General features: G+C 46.7%; 1 protein-coding gene across 2 annotated transcripts in view; it reads right to left on the bottom strand.

Moving 5' to 3' along the window:
* The window catches only part of MLNR (motilin receptor), an 18776-nt gene extending 5857 nt beyond the window's left edge, over window positions 1-12919 (bottom strand). The window contains exons 1-2 of one of the 2 annotated variants that reach the window (XM_085577799.1): window positions 12122-12919; window positions 9957-10293 (exon numbers count right to left, since the gene is read on the bottom strand). In XM_085577799.1, coding sequence (XP_085433925.1) covers window positions 9980-10293; window positions 12122-12884 — 1077 coding nt within the window. In that variant the 5' untranslated portion in view covers window positions 12885-12919 and the 3' untranslated portion in view covers window positions 9957-9979. Of the gene's footprint in view, window positions 1-2525; window positions 10294-12121 lie in introns of those variants that run through there. The other variant, XM_021528476.3, reaches the window with a different exon arrangement.

Here is a 12919-nt window from a genome sequence, read left to right as displayed (position 1 = left end):
AGCTCCCACTGACTGGATTGGGACTCAAGGATTTGCTGCTTGTTTGCCTTCCACCAAAAGCTGCAGGTAAAGCTAGAGGGCAGCAGAAAACAGCATCTCTGTGGAGCATGAAGAGGGTACTCATTCACTCCAAAGTGAAGAGAAATAATGTCATTCCCAAAATTTGTTGAAAGGAAAATGGCACCAACCCTACTGCAGAAATGATCCCTGCCCAGGGACTAAGTGGGCTTCTTTTGTCAAGATTATAGTGGAGAATGGGATGGTAGTAATGAGGAAAAGTGTGTCTTAGGCTTACTGTTCTTTTATACACAATTCAGGGCAATTCAGCCTTTACAGTTAACCAGCATGTTGCCCTCTGAGCTTCAATTTCTACAATTTACAGATTGGCAAGAGTTTCTGGATGGGCCTTTTCTCCTTGAAAGGGATTTGCTGAAAAAACCTACTGCTTCTCTCAATACTGCATCTGTGTCTTACAAACCCATTTTATTCAAGTGATTGATTGCTTAACACCCCTTTTCCCTCACCCCTTTTTTCTTTACTTAGCAGACCCATTGGCTTGGATGTCCCATTTGAGGTGTCCCAGAAGGCTCTCATTGCTGATGTGTTGTGTTTTGATCTGACAGATAGGAGAAAGCAAAAGCTCTCTGCCACAATGTCCTTTGGAAGTTGCCATACCCCTTTGTGTTCTTATACCTCTGGTATGTTCCTATTTGTGCAGGTACCTTCTGATACACATGTACAAAGCTGTGTGATCATCATGGCCGATGATTTTCAGGATTTTATCCTTTACAATAATTTAATAGCCATTTGGTATAGCAAAGGTGCTCACTGTTTAAATTTACTGAGATGTTTTGCTCGGCTTTTATGGTGCTTCTTGTACCACTGTGAGTACATGTTTACACCCTCATCTTCATGGTATTGGTGGACTGAAAATCTCATTCAACATCACCATCTCTTTTGGGGTTGATTTGCTGAGAAAACTTATTCCTGCATTGCAGTTACCTACTTTGCAGTATTTTTCTGTGTCTGTGCACTGCAGGTTTTAGATCCTGGATCCAGGTTTCCTGTACTACCATCAATTCTCTTAAGGTAGATGACTTCACACCTACCTCAAAATTCTAGCTGGAATATAATGACAAACAGTGAAGCTGTTAATCTGCTTAAAGACTAGGAAGGACTGGGGAGTTGGATCTTTATTAATCTCTAGGAGTTCTACTTTGACCTTTATTAATCTCTAGTTCTATTTTGACCTTTGTTTTGCCTTCTGGATTTAAAAACAAACCCTCTTCTCTTTGAAAGTTTTATCTGTGAGCTGTTAAACATCTCTAACAGCTAGGCCCATCAGTTCATGTAGGAAATATCTAGTATTTGTTACTATCATGCAAATACAAGAAAGTGCTCTTTTTATCTCTTAACACCCCCTGTATAAATGACCTTGGAAGAGTTGTGCTTGCTTTATAAAGCAGCGTGATGAAGTACACGTAGTGGAAAGGGAAATAGCTGGAATGTGTGGTGGCAGGAGCATGATTTGTGATGGCTGTGTTGCTGAGCAGGGAAACCTGCCACTCCAAGAGCCTCCGTCTTTATCACTCGCTGCCTTTTCACTGCTTTGAAAAGCAGCAAGATTAGGAATGATGTAAAAGTCAGTTCGACAACAGTGAAGGCATCATCTGTCAACTCTATGTCATGGAGGCAAAAAAAAAGGGATTTACAAATTTTCTGCCTGTCTCTTGCTGTAGATGTTTTAGGCCCCAGTCCCTGCTTTGTGAGGGGGAGTGCAGTGTCCTGCCATGTTGGTGATGCATGGCACCACTGAGACTTTTTTAATGAGCAGCTTCTTCCCCACTGGTCACTGAAAGCAGCCAAGTGATGCCTCTTTCTTCCTTCCTCCAAGCAGGGCCAGGTTTGCGCAGGCAGCCTGGAAGTGACCAGTGAGGAAGAAGCTGCTCATTACAAAACACCTCTGTTGACACCTTCTGGTAAACAACAGCCACTGAGGCACAGCAGAGGTGTTTTGTGGGGTGGTGAGTGAACATCCTTTGGCTGCACCAGGGTTGCTCTCAAATGGCACCAAGCACTATCAGGATCCTTTGTACCTCAGTGCCCTCTTTGAGTTTGCTCCACTGGCTTCAACATAAGTGTGAGGTCCTGGTCACTCCACACCACCCTGCCCTGTGGGTCTGTGACCCAAACTCATTCAGGTCCAGCTTCCCTGAACACAGGTGTGGGATTTTACTCCCTGTCAGTTGTGTGATAAAGCTCAGTTTTAAAGGTTCTGTTGTGTAAATATCCCAAAGACTAACCAGTACCCTCTCTGCTCTTCCAGTCTGCAAGCTCACAGATGCAGTTTCTCCTAGGGTTGTCTTTTTTGATGACCATCAGTTGTAATACAGTGTATCCATGTGTCAAATGGTCTAACATGGATATTTCTCCCTTTATGTAACAGAAATTACCTGTCAATTTTTTCTTACTGACATGTGTTTCCTTTGACACCCTTGTCCCGTGTTTGACAAGTAGGCAAGAAATCTATTTTGTTTCTTTATTTAGAAATAAATGCATTATTCCTAGAGCCCAGACTAAAATGTAATACACTGGACATTTCCACATAGAGGCATATTACTCCTCACAACACAGCACTTCACAAAGCAAGAGGTGTCTGAGAAGAAGGAAACCAAATGAAAGTGAGGACTCTGGCTATTGCAAGCTCCTGATGAGCTGTAGTTTATCACCAACAGATGTAAAACAGACTGAAGACCAAATCAATTAGTGAAGGGAAAAATATGTAAGGAGGGAAGCATTTATAGGGAAGAAATGGATCTGGGTGGATCTCATATGTGTGGTAGGGGGGTTCTGCTCCATGAGACCAACTCCTACTGCTCTTCCATGTTTTCCTTTGCCTTTTTCATGCTTGTCTCAGGCAGGGCTATTTTCAGCCATGTCCATCCTTCCCTGCTTCCTTCCAGTCCCCAGGCTCTGCAGGAGAGATCTCCCTTCACAACAGGCAGCATGGGAAGGAGCAAACATTTGTTTCTTCTGAGTCTGTCCCTTCTGCATCTTTGTGGTAACTTCCCAGAGGCCAGAAAATTGGCCTGCTACTCTGGGAGTAGCTTCCCTTGTCTCAGCTGCCTTATCTCACAGGCTTGCTCTGGAGGAGCAGAATGCTGTGGGCAGGTGGATGAGTTGATTCCCTGGCACAGATATGGCTTGTCCAGTCAGTGACCTCTGCTGAGGTCTGGTGAAGTCTGTAAAGAGGTAAAGACTACAAGCCTCAAATGAAGTCCAGAGCTGGGAATGCTGCCTGACTTGGCAGAATTGCAATCCTTGAATAAGAGAATGTTCCCTATGCTGTGCTCAGCTGCTGTAGGAGATGGGGAAACAGCCTCTCTCCACATTCCTCTTCTTCTGTGGTTGTGGACAGCTTGTGCTTCCACAGTTGTTCAAAACACTACTTGTCTTTGGGGCGCATTTGTGCAGCACAGACAAAAAGCAGACCTATACTCAAATTAGGGAACTGATTTCCTCATTAAGATGGGGAAAATTTGTTGCACAGGAGCCACACATTTGTTGAGTACATGCTTCTCTTTATAATCAGTTTAGCTGCAAGCTGGGCAGTGGTGGTATCCTTGATTTATAGCAGATGCCAGGTGATTTTTGTTGCTTTCAAGGTTTCCTGACATTGCTTTGCAACCTCTGCAGAGCTTCAGAGAGCAGAAAACATTATGCAGAATTACACAGAGTATTTTGAGCTGAAAGGCACCCACAAGGATCATTGAGTGTAACCCTTAAGTGAATGGCCCAAACAGGGATGGAACCCACTTGCAGAGTCTGCTGTGCTCAGACACCCCTGATACAACAAGTCTTATGGAACTGCCATGGGCTCTGTGAGATGACATCACAGCTGAGTTTCTGAGAGCACTGACACAGAGCTGACTTGCTTTTGCTGCAGTGAAATGCTGCTCCTTGTTGCACAGGATGATATTCTGGAGGGGAAAAAGGTTACTTTTATCCTTTCGCTGCCTTTTTTCTCTTACTCTGGCAAGGGTAGCTGTCACGTCTGATACAGCAACTGCACCAACCTCCTCTTTGCAACAATACACTGGTGGTGGTTCTCCTATTCCAGGTAAATACACTCTCCCATCTGGCTTGCATTCCTGTCGCTTCATACTGGTTTTAGTGATTTACAGATGATGCATCTCAGGCTGGTTCACTGTGCTGAATTTGCTCTTTGCTCTTTGCTAAGGACAGTGGTATTTGATGGAGTCTCAGGTTTAGGCCTGACTTCAGCCCTCACTGAAGGTTGACCTTGTGAACACATCCCTGGTTGCATGCAGGGACATACTGGGCTTGAGGCAAAACTGAATTTCCTCTCCTGCCCTGTCTGTGGGCCTTAGGACAGTGTCCATGAGGGGCTATGGGGAGCAACGGAACCTGTGCAATGGCTTTACATGGCCTTCATATCTTGGGGACAAAATGACCCAGCCCTTCTTAAGGGTTAATCTTTTTTTAAAATCAGCCCACACCAGAGGTGGTATTAAAACTTTAAACAACTTCAGTGTGAGCTCATACAGGCTCATGGCTGACAGGGAAAGGCTGTAGTCGAAACATCTGGCTCCCCACCAATGCCTGGCAGCCGGGATGAGCGCCTTGGCAGAGATATTTGTCATAGATAGCTTCTGAAAGAGAAATAAATGATTCCATCTGGTGAGTTCTGGCTGGGAGAAGGAAGGGGAAAAGGAGGGAAAGCAGACAGCATTAGCTGTGCCCCACAGCAGGAGAAGGAAGATGAAGTCCAAAAGTGGAGATAGAAGGAGCAGGACTCATCTTGGAAAAGGGGCAGCATTCAAATGGGGTGATCTGAGGGGAAGATGAGGCAAGTGAGAGGTAGGACAGAGTTGTCAGCCCCACTGCTCTCTGTCCTCTCCCAGGGCATATGCCACCCCCATCCTGGGTATATACCCTTGGATTTCTGCTGTTCCAGGGGGCCTGGAAGCGCCCAGACACTAGGAAGGAGATTGAGATGATGTGTAGGGCAGCTCTGATCCTGGCTTTGGGGGACTGAGGACATGGACTCTTGGACGTGTGCAGCCCCAGGAAGAAAAAAAGCAGTGCTGCTGCTTAGAGCTGCTGCAGAAGGAGATTCCAACCTCACCTCTGTTAGGTACTTCCCAACCCGGACAGCAATTTTCTGATCCAAAACTGGCCTTCTTAAATGCTCTGGAAACCTTAGGCTTTGGTGACAGACTTGAAGATTTGTGTGGTCCACAGAAGTACTGGATGACATCAGCCTTAACATTTTGGGTCACCAGAGTAGGGTTCCCACAGTAGGGACACTGAGCAGAAGACAGCGTTGCTTTTGCTTCTTAGTATTTTGAGTCTCAGTTTGAGGTTCCATCAGCAACATCTGGGCAGGCACCAGAGATCCTTGGCCCATTGATATTCACCCAGATGTTGCAAACCCTTGTCTGCCTTGTCATGAGAAGCACCAAGCCTGCCTCAGAAGTAAACAACAATGCAACAACTGGACTTGAGCCTGTGGAAAATGCTGTGCTTTGTCTGATGGGAAAATCTTTTAACATCTACTGGTACCAAGTGCACAGGTGGTTAAATTTTGTGTCTGCCCCCCAACTCCTCAAATGCAAACCTTTTCCCCACTTGCAGTCTTTTTCCCAATTTTCTTTTGAGTTCCAGGAAATCCCCACCAAAGATCAAGTGCAGCATCACAGGTGACCAGGAGCATATAGCAACAGTAAACCAGTTTGTAAATAGTTCTCTAAAGCAGTGAAATATACTTCTGGACACTAATTTTATCATAGAATTGGCAATTTTGGCAATGTTAAGCCTGCTCCTATAACAAATAGGAAGGGGCTCCCCAGGGATGCTGGGGTTTGTTCCCATCAGACTTGATTGATGATCCAAGGTCAAGACCATGTTTGTTGGTTTAGCTAATTCAGAGTAGTTTGGGCCGTTTTATGCCTATTTGCTTTCCCTCTTTGTATAATCCCTTTGTTTTATTGCTGAGACAGTCTTAGGCTTTGTGTTTCCTGTGGGAGTGATGCAGCACAGTGAAAAAAGGAATTTTAAGGGGATGACTGTGGGAAGGAAACGTATCCCTGTACCTCTCTGTTTGCCAAGCCAGCTGCACATGGCCCTTGGAGACAGCATCACTCCAGCAAGTACAAGAGCAGCTTTGAACTTGAGAAGTCTTGAGAGGTCCCTCCCTCCCTCCCTCCTGTCCATACCTCCTTCCCGATCTTCCTCTCCATTGTCCCCTTCCTCCCTCCCATACTGCAATGCCACCCTAGTGCTGGGGGCCAAGCTCTGCCTTTAAACTATGGTCCATGGGAAGAATTTCTTTCCTCTCTGTTAAGAAAAACCTGTCACGTGTTTAAAAATGAAAAGTTTTAGGATCCTTTCAAGCTTCAGGTGGCTAACTTTGGGTTCAGCTCTTAGTGCAGCCACAACTCTAGCAAATGTCAGGGTTCTGTCAAATTGCTGATCTTCTTTCCTATGATTTTCAGCATGCTTTGAAAAAGAGACTATCTCACCATTTTTCCCTTTTTATCACCTGGTCTCTGTGCTTTTCTTTCACATCCCTGCCCCATTTTCTCTCTCCTTCTAGACCATTCTCTCTTGTATTTCATAGGCTTCATGTTATGGAAACTACTTGTCAAATACTTAGAGATTGCCTGCCTGCAGCTGGACTCAGAGTTCCTGGGAAGTGTTATTTTATTTACATCTCTGCTTACACAATCCAGTACTGAATGCCAGAGAGAGCAGTGCCAGGCCTGGTAAATTCTAAACACCCCAAACTTCATCTATTTCCTAAGCCTTTGCTCTGGTGGAGAGGGAGCATTAACAACAAGCTCACACGTGGGATTTTGCTGCCTGTGTTATTCTACCAAGCATGAAAGGGATAGTTTTCCCAGAAAACTAGACCATTTCAATGGAGTCTGCTAGTGGGAGCAGAAGCCTGCTGCTGCAGCATCAGAGGCCGGGCAGGAGCAGCCCAAGCCTGGAGCTCCCTGCAGAAACACAGTCACTCCGTGAGCAGCTTGGGAGCAGTGAGCTGGAGTCCCGGCTGAGAGGGACCCATCTTGGACACCCAGCACACACACAGAGCAGAGCAGTGCCAGGGCTGTCTGTGCCAGGGAGAGCACCCTAGAAAAGGGGGTTCAGGGCAGCAGCCCACCAGGGCATTTCCCTCCTTCCTCCACTCATTAGTGCGTCTGGTTCCTATGCAATTGCTTTTGGGGAAATTTCTGATGAGCAAGTATTTCACTCCCAGTGCAATTTAGCAGCAATTGATAAAGCAAAAGCCATTATCAGGAGACTGCAGGCAAGCAGAAGCAGCTCCACGGCCACATAACTATGTGATAAAGCTTTCTTCCTCCCCTTGGTCTGCATACATGTACAGAGATTACTGTTCATAACAACTCGTCCAAACCCCTCAAAAATAACAGCTGTTCTTTTGTGATAATTGAACATCTTAATGACACCCCCCCAGCAAAAGCAACCTAACTCAAGCGTTGCAGACAACTGCTCTCCACCAATATTAAGCTGACAAAAAACTAAAACGTTATGTGTATGCAGTGAGATAGATTTTTTCCTGTCTTTAGATTTTTTTAGTTTTTATTCAGTGATTCAGAGTTACAGACTCTTTAACGGAGAACTGGTTGTATTTTTCATACTTGGAGAAGACTTGGGTTCAGCTCTGCTGCCCTGAGATTGTCAGAGTCCAGAGAATCCCTTTGGCTGCCCTGGATGCCTCGAGACCCTGGCAAGGGGCTCAGGGACCTTGGCAGCAAGTCAAAAACACCTGTGGCTTTGATTTTAGCCCATGGGAGAGGCTGCCAACCTTATATGAGGAATTACAAGCCAAAAGGGTTTGAGTAGTGTAATAGGGGAATTGACACAGGGTGGAAAAGTATAATTTTGGGATTTTTTAGAATGCAATTCAGGGGTACAAGATGGAGGAATCTGGGCGTGCCCTAGCCTCTTCTTCCTTCTTCTTGTCCTCCATGTCTCAGTGTGATAGTGACACTTTTCTATTGGTCTAGGATAGGGACACACTGTCAAACACAGATTTTAGGTATTGGTATGGGAACTGTAAACAGGTACACGTAATTTTGAGTATATAATGTGGGAGATGCCCAGGGCTAAGGAGACTGCCATGGTTTCTGTACTAGCTGCACCTCGGCAGGTCAGAGAGAAACTATTATAGATAAGAAAAAATAAACAACCTTGAAAACTCGGCTTCATGCATTCCAGACCTTTTCTTCAGCAGCCAGGCTAGGGAGAAAAGTACTTTCACTCTGTTGGGGTCTTGCCAAGCTGACCCTGACAGAGATCTCTGAGCTAGCTGTTGAATTCTGTTGAATTTATCTGGACAGGCTGGATTGATGGCTGAGGACAGTTGTATGAAGCTCAGTAAGGCCAAGTGCTGGGTCCTGTACTTTGGCCACAACAGTCCCAGGCGGTGCTACAGGCTTAGGGAAGTGTGGCTGCAAAGTGGCCCAGCAGAAAGTGACCTGGGGGTGCTGGCTGATAGTGGCTGAACATGAGCCAGTGTGCCCAGGTGGCCAAGAAGGCCAATGGCACCCTGGCCTGCATCAGCCAGTGTGGCCAGCAGGACCAGGGCAGTGATTGTACCCCTGTACTCAGCACTGGTGAAGCCACACCTTGAATCCTGTCTCCAGTTCTGGGCCCCTCACTACAAGAAGGACATTGAGGTGCTGGAGCATGTCCAGAGAAGGGCAGTGGAGCTGGTAAAGGCTCTGGAGCACAACTCAGGAGTGGCTGAGGGAGATGGGGGTATTTAGCCTATATAAAAGGAGGCTCAGAGGGGACAGTTATCACTCTTGACAACTGCGTGAAAGGGGAAGTTAACAGAGAACCAAGGGCAAACATGGACATACCATCAGTGATGCCCCTGTAAGTGCAGTCCCACATAATTGATTTTGGTCCAGATTTACACCACTAGAGCCAATAAAGTAACAAGTAAAATGAACAGACGCGATGATCCTCCACAAGAAAACACCGCTGCAGCTTCTTCTAGCTTTTCCTCACAACTAGCCTCCTTCCTAAGTAGTGCAGTTGAAGTTTCCAATGAAAATCTTTTGAAGCAGAATTAGTGAGTTGGTTTTTGACTCGCAGTGCAGTGTTATGCAGCATGAAGCCCTGAGCATAGTCCAGCACATTCAGTGATGGGTCTTGTTTGTGGCAAGGTGGGTTAACTTGGTGTATTACTTGCACACACAATACACAATGTGACACAGCGGAGACACACTGCTACTAATTACCAAACACTGCTCATCTAGCCTAAGGAAGTTATCCGAGATAGCTCAAGTTTTACAACAGGCTGCTAAAATATAAATAAAAGACCTTATTTGATCCTGTGGGCCAGGCCCAAAGGGTTAAGCCCAGCAAAACAGCAGCAGATGCTTTCCTAAGGAAAAGTTCCCTTCATGATTACAAGACCAGGTAGTAAAAGCATATGCCTCTTTTTCCAGGGCTGTTCAGGTGGTTTTTTTTTTTGCATCCATCTCTTTGCAAGAGTCTGTTTTGTAAAATTTTGTTTATAAGAAAACCATTTTAAAATGGTGAAGGCTGTCTGGGAATTTTACCCACTACAGCTCCCAAGAAGTGCTCCTTTGCAGACCTTGGTGTTATTATTTTTAGAAAACACTAGAAATGGCATAGAACATGTGCAATGAACACTGTGTAATAAAGCAAACCCGTGGTTTTACTGGCAATTTACTCCAGCTTCTCCTATTGACTTATCATCTTTCACAAGTTGCACATCATTCTCCCTACTTCACGGTGCCTGCTTGCTCTGTTATCAAAAATACAGGTATCCCAAAACACAGACAGTTATGAAACACCACATGCCCTAACAAATGTTCATCCTTTTGCGACTCTGCCCTGAGAAGGAAGTTCCCTTCCTTAGGCAAGAATACCTGAAGAAGCGTGGGGTGCAGTCTCAGAAGCTGGTGGTGTACTCGTTCCTTGTGCTGGCGCTGGTCTCTGTGTAGCCCCCAGCATCTTTGGCTACTGTGAAAGCCCTTTCTGCAGCTCGGCGTGGCAGCAGCAGCTTGCAGGCTGCTGCCCTGTACTTCTTCGAAACGAGGTTGTAGAGGACAGGGTTGATGGATGCGCTCAGGTAGAAAAGCTGCAGGGCGAATATATTAAAGTACTGGGAGAACAGCATCGTCCTCATGTCCCGGGTGTTTATAAATATGATCCTGCCAATGTGGAAAGGCAACCAGCAAATTACAAAGGCCAGAACCACCACAGCTATAAGACAAAATAACACATGAGGCAGTTAAGGAGTGAGTTAACTTTTCAACCATCCAGTAAACTAAATTTTACGTGGCTGATTTTGCAGGTTCTTCTATTTGATACAAATGATATACAGAAGTAATGGCATTAAATTGTTGGAAAACTGTGAAAATGGGAATAGCATAAAGTCTGACTGTTAGTCTTTGAAGTAAAAAGTAACTGGTAAGATTTTAAGCTCAACTTTGACATGAGGTTTGCTGAGAAAAATGTGAACAACAACAGTGGAGTAACATCTGTATAATAACATCAGAAATCTCCCCTGGCTATGTTTGTAATGCCACATATGAGACAGGAAAATAAAAAGTCAGAATGAGGAGATTTTGTGGAAGCTCCACAGCAGCTCCATTTGATGCAGAGCTGTTGTTTAACTCGTCTGCATCACTGAAAAAGACCCAGGCTGCACCTCAGTCACCCAAGCTCCCACAGAATTCGCTCTATTGTGATGGGATTGTATCTAACATAAAGACTTTATAGTGCAGTTGAGCTATTGATTTTTTCCACTAAAGCTTTTTCATGCATCCCCAGATCATTACTGCTGGACATGGCTATTTGCCTAGATGGATCTCTAGCCCGAGTCACTTCAGCTGTTTGCCTGGTCCTGTGTTGCAATTTAGTACAATAAGAACAAATACAAACCCTCATGCAATGGCAACACAGCTGGAGTAGATGAGAAACAATTAGATAAGTGTATTACTGTATCCATACTTTTAATTATTCTTGTTTATAAATGCATGCAGCTAAAACAATCATTTGTAGAGCATCCTCCGTGTTTCTCAAAGCTTAAATAAGAGGGATGCAGCCAAACGAAGTTTTCTTCTGAAAAAACAACACACACCTCTTGCTGCTGGATCTTTGAGATAAGGGGGCACTGGTCTCATTCAGTGGGTTCTGAGATCATGAATATGGGTGTTTCTGTCAGAAAACCTACCTACTTCAGTGTAAGTACCTTCCTCAAATAAGTCGGCAAAATTCTCTCAGGCTTACTGGTTTCTTTCTTTTGTGCTATGGTATTTCCATCCAGCTGATTACACTCTCAGTAAAATAAGTCTTCCATGTGATATATAAAAACTACACTAAAGGTAGGCAAAAATAATAATTGGGGCATCTTGTTTTATTGTTCCTTAGTCAATAGCTGGATTTCTTTTTTCTTTCCCTTCAAACTGGTCACTACTTACAAACATTAAAGCCCCAAAGCAGACTAAGATCTCTAACTTTCCAGAGCCTGATGCTTGGTTACTGAATATACGAGTAAGAAAATGAACTAAAAATTATCAGCATCCTCCATCTGTAGGAAGTGCTTTGGTATTATGAGATTTGTCTTCAAAGAGCTTGTAGGGGCTAAGTTGCTGTTTTTCAGCCTCCTTGAACAACCAGTGGATTTACTCCTTGGAGAGCTACAAATGACCACTAAGAACTTCGTTTTCAGAAGCAGAAATTTTCTATGCAGAGGTGCGGCTGCCAACTGGAAGAGACTGCTGATGTTACCACAGTTTTTCTGAAATTTCAGGCTACCCTGTACTTGATTCTGCCTGGTAAAATTCAGGAAACGGGTATTTCTACGGAAGGCAGTCGTGCTGCTGGATGTGCAATGCCACGCGGGTGAAGCCTCAGCTGGGAGGGAGTGAAATCCCTGCCGCGGCAGTTCCCGGGAGCGTGGCTGGGACGTCCCCCTGTGCTATTCCCTATCTTGCACGGGAGCTGCGGGCGCTTCAGCACTGCCACGGTCCCCTAAGCCCCGGTCCTCGCCCCAGACGTAGCCCGGGGGGATGGCAGCGGGACTCACCCAGGATCCTGACTGTCTGGCGGTGCCCCTTCTCCCGGAGGAGCGAGCTGGGGCCCCGCAGGCGGGTGCTGCTCCGCCACAGCTGGCGGCCGATGCAGGTGTAGAGGACGCCGAGGCAGGTGACGGGCAGCACGAAGTAGCAGGTGGTGACCCAGAACATGGTGGCCAGCAGGCCGGACTGCAGCGCCTGCGGGGTGGGCTTGCACTCGCGGCTGAAGTCAGTGCGGTTGTCGGGCTGCTCCACGCCGACCAGGAAGAAGAAGGGGCTGGCGGAGAGCAAGGCAAAGGCCCAAAGGACGCCGATGGTGGCTTTCACCCGGCGCTTGGTGACGACCACCTTGGCTTTGAGGGGGAAGCAGATGGCGAGGTAGCGCTCCACGGTGAGGGCGGTGATGTGGAGGATGGTGCAGTAGGTGCAGCCCTCGCTGAGGTAGTGCGAGAGGCGGCACAGCAGCTGCCCGAAGATCCAGGGTCGGGAGCGCCAGAGGCGGTAGAGGTCGAAGGGCAGCCCCATGAGGATGAGCAGGTCCGAGACGGCCATGCTGCCCAGGTACAGGTTGGTGGCGGTCTTCATGTCTCGGCAGCTGCGAACGACCAGCACCGTGAGGACATTGCCCGCCACGCCGACCACGAAGAGCCCCAGGCAGACGGCCGTGATGGGAACGAGCAGCCACATGGGGAGCGCCAGGCACAGCCGCTCGTCGCAGGGCGGCCACGGCCACGGCCACTCGGGCTCGCTGCCGTTGCCGCCGCCGCGCCGCATCCCGCCGTGGCCGGCAGCGCCGTCCTGCCCGCGGC

Source organism: Lonchura striata, chromosome 1 (assembly GCF_050655825.1).
Source record: "Lonchura striata isolate lonStrDom1 chromosome 1, ASM5065582v1, whole genome shotgun sequence".
In the NCBI taxonomy this organism is placed as follows: Eukaryota; Metazoa; Chordata; class Aves; order Passeriformes; family Estrildidae; genus Lonchura; species Lonchura striata.
The sequence above is the reverse complement of the archived record's forward strand: the minus strand, read 5'-3'. Positions and strand labels throughout refer to the sequence as shown.